General features: G+C 39.4%; 1 protein-coding gene across 1 annotated transcript in view; it reads right to left on the bottom strand.

Moving 5' to 3' along the window:
• TMTC2 (transmembrane O-mannosyltransferase targeting cadherins 2) overlaps positions 1 to 16,110 on the bottom strand; it is a 260,172-nt gene that overhangs the window by 144,354 nt on the left and 99,708 nt on the right. Inside the window, exon 2 of the mRNA XM_075747904.1 lies at positions 10,878 to 11,448. Coding sequence (XP_075604019.1) covers positions 10,878 to 11,448 — 571 coding nt within the window. The remainder of the gene's footprint in view (positions 1 to 10,877; positions 11,449 to 16,110) is intronic.

The raw sequence follows: 16,110 nt of genomic DNA, 5'->3' as shown, positions 1-16,110 counted from the left end.
AATAAAGATGCATGGAGAGAAGGTTGTGTGGGGATTTTTTTGTTTCTTTTAAGGGGGGTTTTTAGCATTTGCTTTTAGTTTGGGATGGGTTTTTTTGTGTGAGTTTTTTGTTTGTGTTGGGTGGGGGTTTTTGTTTAGCTTGTTGGGGGGGAGCAGGCTTTTTTTTTGCTGTGTGAGACATATGTATGTATGTGAATCAGTAAAACATCAGAGAAGGTGAAAAGAAAACAAGGTAGAAATATGCATTATGCAGGTAACTTCCCCCTGAATAAGATGCAAGAGGGAGCTCTGCAATGCCAGCTGAAAGGGATTTAGGATTGGGATAAAGATACATAGTTTGATACTTTGTTCTGGAAGAAATTATACTTGGGATTTTCTTTGCAAACAAACAGGATTGAGTAATCATCAAACTAGGTATTTTTTAATCCATATTCTCAACCAAAACTACCCATAAAAAGTCAAGTTCTTGTTTAACAGCTCAGGTCAGAAGAGGTGAAAACATATAATGGTTTAAACAAACAAAAAAAAGCAACACCACCACCGACAAAAAATCACTCTATAAAATTGCTAATGCTGCGTTTCCACAGATTTCAAATTACAAGAAGCCAAAAATGTTATATATGAAGTACTCCAAAGAAACAAGAACTAAAGTTAAAAAAATTGGCATTCTTTCCATTTTAAAACTCATGAGAGTTATTTTGTCATGGTATTTTGCCACTTCTAATAATACCTTTTAAGGAGAAAAGTCTCCAAGTAAGAGATAGAACTACAATAAATGTGTATTTTAAAATAAACTGTAATCTCACAATCCCTACTAAACAAACACTGCTGTTGATGCAAGCTTCACTGTGCTCTACAGCAGTACAAGCTGCCCAGGTTACTTTTAAAACGTGCAGACTAAAACATGCAAAAAATTTATCCATAACCTCCAAAGTCCTGTTTTCTGGGAGAGAAAGAATTTACAGAGACTCAATACAATTCTACCATCTCTTTTCCCTTGTTCCCTCATTGTCTTTATTAACTCAATATGCCCCTACATTCACCTTAAAGACTTTGTTGCTATGGGAATTTATTTCCATATTTTATTGTCAAGGCGAAAAAACAAGATTTCGGTGCTTAAAAGTCACAGAAGCTCTGACTTTTGCACAACCCAGTCAAATCTACAGCCTTAGAAGTAATCTGTGTATGTGTCTGTAAGTCTTATGATTCTGACCATAAAAAGGTACATATGTTCTACCCGACATTTAAGAGCACAAAGTACACAAATTCCCTCTCCCTTCCCGCAAAAGCTTCTGGATAATTTAAACATAATTTCCTCATGTGCATTTTCAATTAGTTTCCTAGAAACTTGGGAACAAAAAATATTTTGTTTTCCCCCTCCTCCCGATGTGGACTATCCACAGCATCAAGGGATTCTTCTTTTTTTCCAAGAAACATTCAAGGTTAGTGAGGCTAGAATTTTACCTCCTACCAATTGACCCATAAAGACAGCTCCAGGACTGCAAGCCTGGGGTCCTTCCCTCCCCATACCTAATCTACCTTGCAGCTGGAAAAAGAAATACAGGCATCTGTACAAAATATCATTCAGTTCCTCCAGTAAATATGCCAGAAAATGTCTGCTGCCTTCTATCACAACTGGCTATTTCCACTGTAAATCTCAGACACTTGTATTTTCCCCATTTTTAATACTGTAACTGTCTACATAGGTTACTGTTTAGAATCACTCAGCTCGGAAAAAGCGTGCACGCAATCATTAAATCATTACAATTTAAATGAAAATGAGCATAAGCCAGGAAATTGAAAATTAAAACTAATACCAAGAAAAAAGTCTCCCTCATGGCTCAGGGTTTGCATGTGTTCCTGTTCCTTCAAAACATGTTCTCCCAGGTCTGGAATCTGAGCTCATGCTTGTGTACCAGAAATGGCTCTCTCTTGGGTAGGACTGTAGAAAGACAAGTGTCTTTGAGAATACAGTTCTACTGAATAGGCTCAGGCAATGCTTTCCGAGCACTACAGTTCTGAAACTTAGGTGCCTGCAGTTAAAATGTTCAAGAAATCAGGAGCCTCATCTTCACATAGCCTCAGCAGTGTTATCTTTCCAACAGGTGCCGTAATGCACTACTGGGAATCGGAGCATCTAGAAGCTGCACCTGTTCCCTAAACTGTTTGATTTGGATTGGGGATATACTTACAGGTTTTTCTCTTCTGACACTATTAGCGTGTGCCCTGACTGCTGGGAGCAGACAGTCTAGCTTGCTGTTTAGCTGTGATCGACCAAGTGCAATGAGTTCATTCAGTAAAGCTCTTCAGGAGCTACAGGCATTCAGCACTTCATCAAATCAGGACATTTAGGTGCCTAAACATGACATTAGGAGGCCAATGTAAAGTACTCATAATTGAACATTTGTATGCAAGGCATAGGTGTAAACTTTTTGTCTGGCTTTTAACAAACACAAGGGATACTTACTTGATGAATATAATCATGAATGCATGCACTTTAACCAAGACACCAAAATAAGTTTAAGCAGAAAGGCATAACTCCTGAAGCAAATCTGCATGAAAGGAATTACACCAGGAGACGTTTAACTCATTAAGACATCACTGAGCTTTAGCACTGTATGTGGTTTTTCCCATTTTGTGGCCAGTGCCCAGACAACTGACTCATGGGAGAAGCAGAGCTAGAGGGAAAAGAGACATGGCTTTCCAGCTCATGAACAAATGGAAAATTGAAGATGGGCCAGAGTTGCGTATATTTCTTATTCCTCAAAGTTCACAGGTACCCAAGTCCCCTTATCTCAGCATAAAATACTTAATACATTGGCCATTCCTATCAAAAGGTATGAAATTTAGCTGTTCTTTAACACTAATATTTTAGACAGGAAAATTGTCAGCTGTTAGAAAAACAGTTTTGCAAAGCTTCTTCAATTAGAAAAACCAACACCTGCAAATATTCTTAATGTTCTGAAACACAGTTCATAGTTACACACTATGGTAAGTTTGGTGCTTTCGCTTGATTCATTAAATATTTTAATTAACATTGTCAGATTGACATTATTTGCACAGGTTTTGTAAACTGCAAAGTAGCAAGCCCACCAATACCATGTAATTAAACAGCACCATGAAAAAGTCACACTGTTCTCGATATTAGTAATTGGCATGTAACCTCAGAATGAAAAATGAGTGCTAACACCAACTGTGCAACGGCCTTGGAAGCTTTTTCACCCTTTGCCTCAAAAGAGATCCCTTAAAGCCAGAGGGTAGAATGGAAGAACACAGCATACTTTGCATGCTACCATGCAGTATAAATCTTATGCAAGACTGAAGACAGTGACAACCTTTCTCTAGCAAACTAACCTCTCTGTTAAACTGAAAGTTCTTCATGTCTTCACAGTCTCCGTAAATATGAAAAGGCTTCCCTTTTTTTTTTTATTTACTTATTCATTTATTAAAGAAGCCTTTGCCTTTTCCATGTTCTCAAAGAGGAATTCTCAAATACAGTATCCAAAATATTATTGTAGAGTTCAAGCGGGTAGACAAAAGTAATGCAGATTTTAGTAGCAATTCCAATAAAGACATTACAGATTTAATACTAAAATATAATCCATTTTAAGCCAGTGACTTCGTCAAGATATCTTATGATTCCTCATTTTAAAAAACATACAACGTTTGCTAAATTTGCCTTAGGATGCCGTATTTCTGTCATATGTGATCTGTTTCAGTGGTTTGAATCACCCCACGAAAATACTTTCAGGAAACAACAGCTATTTATAAATATTGATGTCTAATTCAGTACCACTCCACTGACATCACAGGGACCTGCAGGAGATCAGTATCTCTGAGAAGAAAGATAGTGGAGGCCAATCTTGCTTTTCTTATTTCAGGATCAAAAGGAAAAGCAGCAAGGAGCTGTGGGAACTACAGGAAACAGCAGTAATAGCCACTTGAAATTGTCAAGAAAGAAGTAAATTGGAGAAAGCTTCTTTTGTCTAGGAAATATCTGCTGGGGGGAGGGGGGAGTGATGGTCAAGACCATACCGGCCTCATGCTGCTGCCATCCAGCAGAGTGAAGAGAAAAGCACCGGGCTGGCTCATCCGTAAATATGAGCAATATATGTGCAGGCACATTCGTCTCAGCATTTCCACAATTTTGTACAGGCTTAAAGCTGCCAGAAAAATTAACCCCCAGCTGACCACCGCAGAATGAGAGATCACAGCTAGGGAACTGGGCCCCAGCTGGCAACTGAGCTCTTCCACAGCTCTTGAAATGCAAAAGGTTACAAATGCAACATTTAACAGCTTAGTGCACTTGAATATGCAGCTCTTGTTAGACTAAATGAACCTGTGAGAGGTCGGGGCATGTTTTGAAGCTGTAAGTTATTTATTATTTTGAACTGGGACAAAAGCAGTCTCAAGGAAAGTACGTTTACTAAGTATCTGACTCCAAGGATGAAGTCTGTCCTGCCAGGGAGCAGCTGCTGCCCTACCAGTCTAAACACTGTATTTCAAAGACAGGGGACTAAGGCTGGACCCTACCCATGCAAGTGTCTGAGAAAAATAATTTACAAAATAATAGCTTACTGATCAGATCTGCCAAAGTATCCAAGCCTGTGGGTAAGTTCAAGCATAATAAAATTCCTTAGATTGTAGAGAATAAGCAGAAAATAAACCATCAAGCTAGATTTTAACTTGTGATAAAACACTGCTGCAAAATGGCATAACTTGTAGCTGGAGCAGAGGTGAAAGAACAGCAAGACCAACCACTGCATTGCCAAGGCTTCAGAGCTCCTCAGAAGAGAAGGATAAAACTGCAAATTTCAATCACGAGCAGCATTTTATTTTGAAATTGCTTTCCAAAGCACGATAGTTCTAAAAGTAACGACTTCAAAGAGTAAAGAATGCAGAAAGTGGCTTATTTCAAGTTTAGAGTGTTCTAAAAAAATCAGTAGCTTTATCTAATACCCAGCAAGTCCTGTTTTGAGCAGGAATCATACGTGTCACCCACAACTAAGGCTGTTCCAAGACCATAAAAGAAAATAGTGTTTTATAAAACTTGGTTTGGTGGTTGACCATGTCATCCATGGAGGCCCTAGGTTTACATCATTACCTTAAATAAAATATAGGTCTCCAATAAAATTGCTTTTTACAAAACCAATACTGTTATAATAGCACAGAAGGTTAGATAATGCATCCTGCAATCCAATTTGTGGTTCACGTTAAGCTATAGATACCAATAACTAATTCCACATGTGAGGCAGACCTCCCGGGGGGGAGATTTAAATCAAGTAAGTGATGGGATAAGAAAGGTTTCCTTATTTTAGTATAACAAACCCCCCGTACTAACAATATGTTGATCTGGTAAAACGTTACCATACTGTAGCAGTGGAACATTAGTAGAGCATACATCTGGTTTAGTTATTTCTGTAAGGCAGTTTGTATACATAAACCACAGAGCAATAAATATTTTATCATTACTATTATATTAAAAATGAGCTTTAAATGCGTTTGCCCCATCTTTTTAAGTGCTAATATTGTCCAGCTCCATCCCCAGTTCTTTTTTTTTAAAAAAAAAGAGGAAAAAAGGGCAGCACAGTAGGGTTTATATTAGCTTTGTACTACTAATTGGACAGAAGACTCTGTACTGCTATGTTGATTAATGGTTCTGCTCTCAAGCTGGAGATTGCAAGTACAAAAGAATTAGGCCTCTGAATTTGCATATTTTCTATAATTACGAACTCGATCACAGCTTTCTCCCGTATTCAGGTTTCCCCCTCCCACCTCTACACTTTTGGAGGTTTAACGTGCACAAGCCTAGCTGCTGACAGGTACAGTCATCTGATACCTGTGATACATGACAACTCAATCAATCTGCATACCTGCTACGCAACTTAGACTGGGAATGACTCAGGGTCTAAAATGCTGAAAAATCAAACAAAAGCCTAACTTTCTTCCATAAGGAATGCTTTGCCCCAGTACAGCATCACCTTTTTTTTTTTTTTTAATTGCTCTCATTTCAGATTCGTATTTATGACCGCAATAAATACACTTCCACCAAAATTGCTGACTTAAAGACTGAGAATATATTCTTGTCAGTGTGCACTTCAAAAGCCAGTCAGACAGAATAAAATAGAGCTAACCAAATGAAACGGGGTCCAGACTGACAACTTTGCCAGCCATAGTGAAAGCATCACAGGCAGACGGGAATATAAGACTTGGCAAAAGGAAAAAAATCAGCAGCCAAGTTCTACTGAATAACCAATACGCAGATGACAGGGAAAAGAGCTGGATAGTTTAATAAGTAGCTACGATATACATTTTTAAAATGCATTAAGAATAGCTTCTAAATAAGGGGTAATATTCATCTGCTCTGCTGGTGGTCCTGCTCTGCAGCTGCCTTGTTCAGAAGCCTTGCCAGTCTACTCAAATCGCACTGGGATGCTGTCATGTACTCGATGTGACAAATCAGGACTCACATGATAATAGGTGTGAGCCCAGTAAACAGCTACTGGTCTTGGGCAGTAGCCACCATTTCGTATTTATTGGAAACTCAGCCTAAAGATCAGAACAAAATGGAAAAAAACAGGCTTGCCACCCCAATGCCATCTCCTACCATCTGGTGGAGCATAAGAAAGCCATAGCCTGGCAGCAAGCCAGCCCTGGTCCTTAACCGCCCACTCCCCCAGATCCCTCGTTCTCTGCTCCTTGTTCCTGCCCCCTGCACCTTAGCTTTCCTCCCAGTATTTCCCAGTACAGCTGTCTGTAGGGAAATGATGAGGACTGGATATAATTGAATTGATTCAGGTTTAAAATAACTCCTAGAGATATAGCTGGGATATTTGGGGAGTGGGGTTTAAGGGTTATTTTTGACCTGCATTCCCTCTCGGTTCTAGTTTGCAGCACAGCCTAGGTAACAGTTGTGTCAGCTCAGCTGCAGAGGGTTTATCTTAAGGTTAGGTAGATTGAAAGGGGTAGCTCCTTTCTACCATTCCATTACAAAGCTACAGGGGCATGCAGTTTATTCTGCAGTTTCCTATCGTTACTGCTTACTTTTTTAGTTCAGATTTAAGCTAACCATCTCTTAAAATTATTTTCCATTCTTCTTTGGTTCCATTCTATGCCTCTCCTCTCCAATGCATGACAAAAGACCCTAACTTTTTCCTAGACTGCCCGTTTTGATGTCGTCCTACACACACACTTTCTCCTCCAGTTGCCCTCCCCCAGTGTTTACACTGGGAAAACACAAAGCACAAATTCCAGAACAAGTAAATGGACACAGTTCTTTCTAATTGCCCAGACATTCTAATAAAGAGTCCTCTGATAAGATGGAGTTTTGTTTGGTGGGAGGTTTTTTTTTTGTTACAGTTTAAACCGTACTCCAGTTTTTGAAATATTCAAGCCAGTTGGATTACATGGAGTGACTCAGCTGTAGATGCCTACTTCGGTCTCATGCAATTTGCAATGCAGAAATGTCTTTTCAAGCAAGAAAAAGTGTAGACAACAACATTAAAGAAAAAAAAACAAACCCCTTAATCCAAAAGTTGATTTTTGTTTGTTTAAGGAGGATTTTAGAGTTTGTTCTAGGAAAAAGAATTTGTCAGTTCTTACTAGGGATACATTTTATTTAAGACCAAAGCGGCAGCAAGAAAAAGGGAACACCCAAATGATCCTGAAGAGATGCAGAGTTGAAAGCTTTGTTCATTTTTGTTTGAGCCTGTGCTTTAATGCAAAAATTAATCTGTTGTCTTAACACTTTGGGATTTTGATTATTTTAAATATAAAACTTTACCAAAAAAAACCCAAACCCTTGTCTTTTATTATTGTATATGTAAACACACATACATACAAAGGTTTTAGTAAGAAAACTTAGCCCTGTTTTTACTAGTGAGTTCAGAAGAGGCAGGTTATCACTTTAAAATGCCCATCTTGCAGCATAATAATCTTCAAATTATTTCAAAATAAATCTAAAGAGTAATTTCAAATCAAGAGGACAGCATCTAACTTGCCTTCATGGTCAGGACTTGTCAAACATTGGTCAGACATGCTGCAATCAAAAACCAAATTTCTCAACTCCCAGTACATTGGCCATTCTCAAATTATCCATCCATATCAACTAAATAGCATCCTCCAAAAACAATTTCCAGTCTTCAGATGGAACAGGCCAGAGACAGTCTCACTAATCTGAACATTCTCTAATCAGTATTTGATGTGAAACAGTAAAATTCAAAGACCAAAGGAAATATAAACACAGTAAGAAACTGCTTCAGAAAATATTGACTGAAAAGAAGGCAATGCACTAAAATAATTATTTTCAGTATCTTTTTTAGGTAAATAGTAATGTTTTTATTGCCCTAAAATGTTTTTATTACACAGTGTGAAGCTCTCCAGAAGACTGAAGCATTTGCTTTAGTTTACTTTTAAGGTGCTACCTTTGTTCCTATTTGAGATACCTGTCTTGATTTATTCTGAATTTACAGTGATTATCCTTAGAAAAGTCTTGTATTTCACTCCTTTACTTCCCATAGAGTGCTTGGGAACAGGAAACTGTGATGCTAAAGGTAGAGGTCATGCAAAATTTGAGTACAAAAGAGTATACAGACAAGTGTGTCAAAAAGACACACTTCTCATAGTAGGCTAGGTCAACAAAAATATTCCTGGCATCCCAAGCCCTGCAATGTTCTTACAGAAATTTATGTAATTTGTCAATGATTTTTGTAAAACTTAAGGAAAAAAGAATCTTTACTGAAGATATAACTGAAGGTCCCAGTTGAGCTCCTCATCACTGTAAATGACTGAACAGAGGCTTCCCTAGTATTCAGGTAAAACTTGGTCAGCAGTGCTCAGCCTCAACATATGTACAGAGAAAATGCAGCCCAGTAAGTTAGTGATTTAGGAAACGCATTTCTGGCAGATTAAGCAAAATATTCATATTTTTGCTCACCATGGTCCCTCCCCATAAAATTCCCTCCAGCTAAAATCCAATCTCCATAAAGGTTTGTAATCTACAAAGCATAGAATTATTATTTCTATCATTACAGAGAGAAAAAAATTTAAGCATTGACACTAGTTTGCTGTCCAAGACAAGTCTGATGCGGAGTGAAAAAAAACTGTACAAGCCAGGTGTTCAAATGCAGAGCTCCACACCTAGGAAAAGAAGCCTTGTGTTCAAAGACTTAGGATGTGGAAGCCTGGATTTCACCTGTGTCACTTAGGTCTTTTCTGGACCAGTATTACCCTGGCCCTGAAGCAGAAAAGGGAGAAAAAGGAAAAAAAAACCCACCTTTTCCCCATGAAAGTTCATCAGAAACCTCTCCAAAGGTTTTCTTTTTGAGCAATGAGTGTTCTGTAATAAAAAACTTCCCAACTCCATGACTGTATCTTGGTCATTGCAGGCTGCAATGAGGAGAGGCTGTGAGGAACACTAGTTTAGATTTGGTGGGAAGTCATGCAAAAGGTGTTCAGAATTCTGTATGTGCCACATGAATGTTTTTACCACTGTTTAATTCTATAGGATAGGCTAACACTTGAGTTATGAACCAAACTCCTTGAAGCACTTCACAAAATCTCTTCCTGTATCTTTCAGGATAAAGCTTGCTGTCACAGATGTACTTTTAAAAAAAAAAACCCCAAACTTAATCAGTTTACCGTTTGTTTCCACTCAGCGTTAAGTGCACAATATAACATACGGTATATGGCTACTGACATTCAACAGAGGTCTTAATACTCCAATACACGTGTTTTTAAAAAAATAATAATCTAAGAAATGCTTCTTTCCTTTCCAATTTTGTCAGAAAAGACCATAACAACCTCAACACGCTACAGCAGTTTAAAGAGAACTACCACAGACTTGTTTTTTTGACTCTACTATTTTCCCTTTTATACTATAGATATATATTCTATACAAGCAGAAATCGTTGTCACTTCTTTATCAAAATCTACACTTTCTTTTCAATTCATCTGAGAAATCAAAATTTTTAAATCATGGTGTTTGAGATAGATTGCAAAGACTTACTTTGTTTTATTGCTTTTCTTGGTTATGTCTCACTGAAAAATGTGACAATACATGTCCCTATGAAACATTTTCCTTTTATTAAGTCAGTATTTTTCTGAAAGAAAGTCATTTCATTGAAAATAAAATTACATATACTCAGCCTACTCTTTTGTACAGCAACGGATGTAAATAAGTCTTGATTTTGGCTGGGGTTTCTGGGTACCACTAAAATACACGCGGTTTTGGGAGAAGGAAGTTAGGGGGGATTGGTGGGTTTGATTGTTTGTTTGCTTATTTTAACTTGTTTGGTTTGGGGCAAGAAGTTAAAAAATGATAAATATTTATTTTGTTAAGGCAATAACACATTTGAGTCATAGCTCCTTTTAGGGGGAGAAAAAAATACACGCCAAAGGCATGTACCCAGGTCCTATGCATCTCTGTTAATCTAGAACAATAAGAGCTTTATCTTTGCCTCAGGAAGCCTGCAGATGGTATCAGCTGCCACACTTGCACACCCAACCAAACTAAGCTGAGTTTGCAAGATACAGGAGGATAAAAGCATGAATGAATTCTTTGCAAAAGGCAGACAGATATCCAATGCTCAACAGTAAACAGAATGAGGAGGGAGCTGCTGGAAGCAAGGAAAGTAATTGAAAAAAATCCACCCCCAGCGTCAAGTAATAGCAATGGATAATAACACATTGTTTAAACAAAATTTAAACCCCCCATACTAAACTGCTTTAAATGTTCTTTCACCATTAGACATCTGTGTTTATTTCTGGGAGTTGACTAAACTACTAAGAATTATTGTGTACTTGAAAACTCATTTAGCACCTGTTTAACAGTGATTGGTGCCTTACAAATAGCTTCTGGGAAAGAAAAGGAGACTCACCTTGTATAAAGCAGGAATGATCTGATGCATTTTCAGTCGATGAAATACAAAGATATCGTACACCGCTGAAATAGCCAGAACAGTCACTCCTTGCTCCTTCCACAGCATGCTGCATCCTGCACACAGCCCCGCTCCCAAGATCCAGCCCCAAGTACTTGGTGAGGAACCTCTGGTAGAGCAATGCTTCACGTAACACATCAGGGAAAGCAGAAAGAAGAGGCAGGCTCCAATGTCTGCCCTCCCTACGATTCCCGCTACGGCTTCCGTGTGGATGGGATGAGATGCAAACAGCAGGCCTGCTATCAAGGTCCAGTACCCATCCCCAAACAGGATCCTGGAGAAGTTTGTGAAAAGGCCTGTGACTGCAGCATGTAACAGGACATTTACGAGGTGGTAGCCCCATGGATCCATCCCTCCAACGGCATGGTTAATGCGGAAGGAGAGAGTGCAGAAAGGTCTGTAGGACTTGTGGCTCCCACTGTGAGTGAGCAGCGTCCCCCAAAAGTCATTGTAGAAGATTTGGGTCCACGGCGTCTCGGGCAGAAGGTCCTGGTTTGTCTTGATGGCTCGACTACAAAAGACAAATAAAAACTTCATTTCAGCAGAAGGAAAAGGGTACAAATGAAAGGCTGTGAAAATGCAATTACACTGCTACCACAAGAAAGAATAGCATTGCTTTGGTGCTCCTTTAATTCAAGTTTTGATTTTTACAGGAGGTGTTAGAAAACTACATATCTATTGACTTCTCGATAAAGCAAAATTTCCATATAAATTGGCTTTTAAAACATTAGAAACAGATGTTACACTGCTTCCATTAAATTAAAACACTCTTCAGTGACATTCTTCTGAGTCTAACCCAGGAGTAATCGGTTAAGATTTGATGAGTTATAATTAAAATGTAAAAGAAATATGAAAAACTGACAAACATTATTGTCGAAACAACGGAATCTCCAGTAATTCAGAACTGAAACCCCAACTGGCCTTTTATACTGAAATTTTAATTTAGACGCTGGAATGAATCTCACTGACATTGATGAACAATAAATTTAGAAGTTGGTAGGAGCTTGCAAACCTCTGGTGCTGTACGGGGCACTCCCACAACTGTCTCATATGTATTTTTACTGACAACTTTTCCTGCTAACACCTTGCTGGAGGCAGACAGCAGAACATTTTATAGATGAAAATACAAGTCTCTAAATTTGTTATATTTACAAGTGAGGAAAACAACATTTTTAGGTTGTATAAGCTTATGAATTCAAGTCTGTGTCAGCTTGATTGGAAAAAAAAATTGCTGCAGTTTTCAACATTTATGTTTCCAACCACCCTGGCAAGGACTGGTGCCAGCCATTAGCTGTCTCCATGTCTAATACAGTATTGTAAAAATCTGTCCCCTGTAACATTTGTACAAATCAAATCATTTGCATTCAAAATTTATGCTGTGGGGGAAGGTGTGAGACCTGTTCAGTGCAAAAAGATGACTAGAATTTAATTAGTTACTTGCCTTCGTAACCGAAGTTGTATTTAAGGAATTCTTTAAAGATGCATTGTTGTTACTACTCAGCTTAACTCACTTAGCATTTATTTTACCAGGGTAATTAGAATCCAGCCAGCTCAAGACTCTTCTTTTTTAAAAAATATTAAACAAGGGAGATGATTTATATCTAATTCTTTACTCACGCCCTCTTTCTGCCTTTCCAATAAATATCTTCCCATAATTAACAATTTTTCAATTCAGATGAGGAAGAAAGAAAATTGGTGTGAAACTCAGGCCCATGTTTGAAACGCAGTACTCTAATTCATACTCCAAGACTCCCCTCACATTCTCACCCCCAATAAAACAAGTCCCTTGGAACCTGTATCCAAATCCCATTTTTTTTAAGGTATTAGTTTCAGGAATGTTGTCTTGTTCTGTAAAGAAAAATGCTAAACGCTGATATACTGTGCCACAGAATCTCCATGCAAATACTCTAAATACCAGGCAGCTCAGCATTTCCATTGTCCGGAGCACATTACTGTAATGCTTTCAGACATGCTTCCTCTCGGCATGTCCTTTTGTCTCTGCACATATGGAGGTTATGGAGAGGTCAGCTTAAATCCTTTAAAGATCTGATGATGCCTTCTAGAATACTTGAAAATTTTCATTTTGACTTATGCAGTGGATCGGGTTGCTTGTATTTGTTTTCCCAACCCCACACACATTTTTCTCATTTTAGTCCAGTCACAAAAGAACACTGGAAGAAAACAAGATCTTTGTTTTCACATTATTTATCTTGTCCTTCAATGTAGTCCTTTCCTGAAATCTAAGTCCTCTGTTTGTGATTTCAGTTTGTAGTATCACTCTCAGACTCACCATAAGAAAACTAGGAATTCAGCAAGAATAAAGCAGGTGTTAGGCCAGAAAGAGTCCCTTCTGTGAGAAAAACATAGTATGTTAGACTACAGACTCCCAAACAGTGAGCATAGCTAAGAATGGCTATCAGATGTCAGGATTTAGAGCTCAAACCTTGAATTGCAAAAGTGTTTTTTTGGGGGGAAATACTAAAGAACTAAGTGGCAGTAATATTGCCAGCACAACTGTTTTCCCCTGAGGCAGAGCATTCTGCTACAAAGAACCTAGATGGTGCACAGGTAGTTCTCAGGAAATGGTACATTTTATTATATCTTTTGCAAATGTGGCTGTTTCCAATATTTGAAGCCATGTAACCACTAAAAAAAAACCAACAAAAAAAAACCCCAAACAAAACCCAAAACCCCAAACAAACAAAAAAACCCCCCATGAACCACCACACAACTGCAGTTCTCAGTACAGATGTATAAAACAACTCCACACTACACTTCTACACTTGTTAAGAAGAGACCAGTGAACAGCTGTCACACCCATCATTTCAATGCAGCACGTAATTATATGGGACTATTCCCCACCAAAAGTAAACTGCTTTTCTCCAGATCATAAAGAAACCTATTGTACATTCTGAAGGCATTAATTCAGTCAAATTTTATTTACAGTCTTAGCAACAAACTGGATGCAACCCTGATCCTTTCCTGTTCGGTCCTGTTCATATTAAAAACCAAACAAACACACACAACGAACGCACACCAAAATTCAAAAGGAAGCCTTGAAGATACAGTATTGATCATTCTGTATCTGGGTACGGATTTCGGCAGACAGTTCTGGAATACTCCTACTTTCTCGTGCATGTAAAGGCAACAGATTCTAGTACCTGCCAGTCAGCATGAAAAATACAGAAGCTGCCAGTTCCAGCTTACTTGGTGGTTCAGTCATTGTATTACTGTATTCTCTATGAGTCAAAATTTGAAATAAAGTTAAAAGTTCTTTCCATATGGTTATTTTTTGGTAAATGTTTGAAAGTAAAAGAAAAAAAGTCTAGCTAAGGCTTTGGGATATTAGAAAAGTCTAATACAAGAACGAAGCTAGATGTCCTACAGCAAAGAAGGAAGTCTCACATAGGTTGCTTGTTAACATTCAACAACTGCTCTGTTTCACATTATAAAATGTAATAAAAACCACACTTGGCCAACATTGTACTTGACTGCGCAGTAAGATGCAGGAATACGAGCATCTGAGATAATGGAGCCAGACAGCTCTGTGTCATTTTGCCCTTGAAAGAAACAGTGAAACAGGTCGCAGTAACACCAAGGACAACACCCCGGACACCCTGTGGGTCAGATGGAACCAGCCGGTGGGCTGAGTCCAGCCGGCATGTAACCAGCCAGGCTGTGCCCAGCTGTACCACCGGCTTGGCTGTGCAACTGCACTGACAAGAAAAACACAAAGTGAAATGTTTATCTCGGTGAAGGGGAGAGAAATACAAGCTTTGTATCTAATAAAATAGAAGAATAAAAATAAATGGTACTGAATTACTCATATCAGGACCTTGAGGGCACTAACAGGGCTTACCTCAACAACCATGACTCCATGGCCTCCCCCCGACCCAGCCCCCACCCCAGCAATGCTGCAGCAGGGCCGGTCTCCAGCTCCCCACAGCCCTGCCCTGGGCCCCACCGACCCAGGCCCACCTGCGGGCCCATGTCCCAGCCCATCCCTAGGGAGGTGCCTGATGCCCGGGGCTGTCCCGGTGCTGCCGGCCGCCCAGGTCCGTGTCCGTGTCCCCCCCCCCCCCCGCCCCCCCCCCCCCCCCCGCCGGCTGCCCTGCTCTTGGCCCTGGTCTTGTTTAATTGCTAAATTAACAAGCTGTTAACTCTGCTGCAGTATTGATGCTTAGTCGCTGATTTCAACGGCAATTTTGAAAGCCGTCCCTCTTCACGGCCTGGTGGGTAGCGCAGACGCATCGTTCACAAAGCCTCCACGCTGGCAGCAACCCGGGCTCTCCGCAGATAGAAAATAATATTAATTGCTGGCTCCAGGAAAGGCTCTGGGATAAAGGAAACTACAAAACGCCTTATTAGCCTTGTCTTCTCCTTCACTCACAGTTTACCTTCAGGTTACGTCCCGTAGATTAGCCCAGTCTCGCTAATGGGCATAACAAGAGAACCTCTCCAACTGCACTCATCACTCTTCAACAGAGCCGTAAACCCTGCTCTCGCTAAAAGGCAGCAGGTCACCAGGGAAAGTCATTTTTCAAAGCTCCAACACAATTGGCATTTTTACTTTCAAGCAGCCACAGATAAGGTTTGCAGACTCAGTCAGGGAACTTGCTTTCTTCAATTTTTAATGCCTGCCCATTTCACGCATCCCAGGAGAGCGGGATATCTTATTCAGTGTACAACAAATGGATGGCTCGGGGGCGGGGGGGGGGGGGGGGGGGGCGGAATCAAGATTCAGCTATCAATTCTTCAAAAATGGAAGTCTGAAGAAAGACAAAAGCTGTAAAGGCAAAATCATAATTTCTAAACCAGTCAAAAGAATCTTTCTGCCTCTTGCCGTAAACCACTTATTTGCCTAGGTTGGTACACACCTTGAGCACAATTCAGTAAGATTTTTTCATCAAACTCAAAAATGCTGGAGATCCAGCAGTTCACACACACACATACACAAGCATACACAAACACAAAAAAACCCCAGATGTTTTTAAAATTAACAGCTATATATGTCCTAAACTTCTGCGCTAGTGCTAAACTGATCCAGGTGTTAACACCAGGGTAAAAAAACAGATGCGACATTCTAAAGTGATTTAACGCGTTAAGCCATATGTCCAGCTTCAATATTGCTAATGGTCCCCATATGCTGAAAATGAACATCAGCATTTGAAGT

This window comes from Balearica regulorum, chromosome 1 (assembly GCF_011004875.1).
Source record: "Balearica regulorum gibbericeps isolate bBalReg1 chromosome 1, bBalReg1.pri, whole genome shotgun sequence".
NCBI lineage: Eukaryota > Metazoa > Chordata > Aves > Gruiformes > Gruidae > Balearica > Balearica regulorum.
Note: the sequence above shows the minus strand (reverse complement) of the source record. Positions and strands in the feature narration are given on the sequence as shown.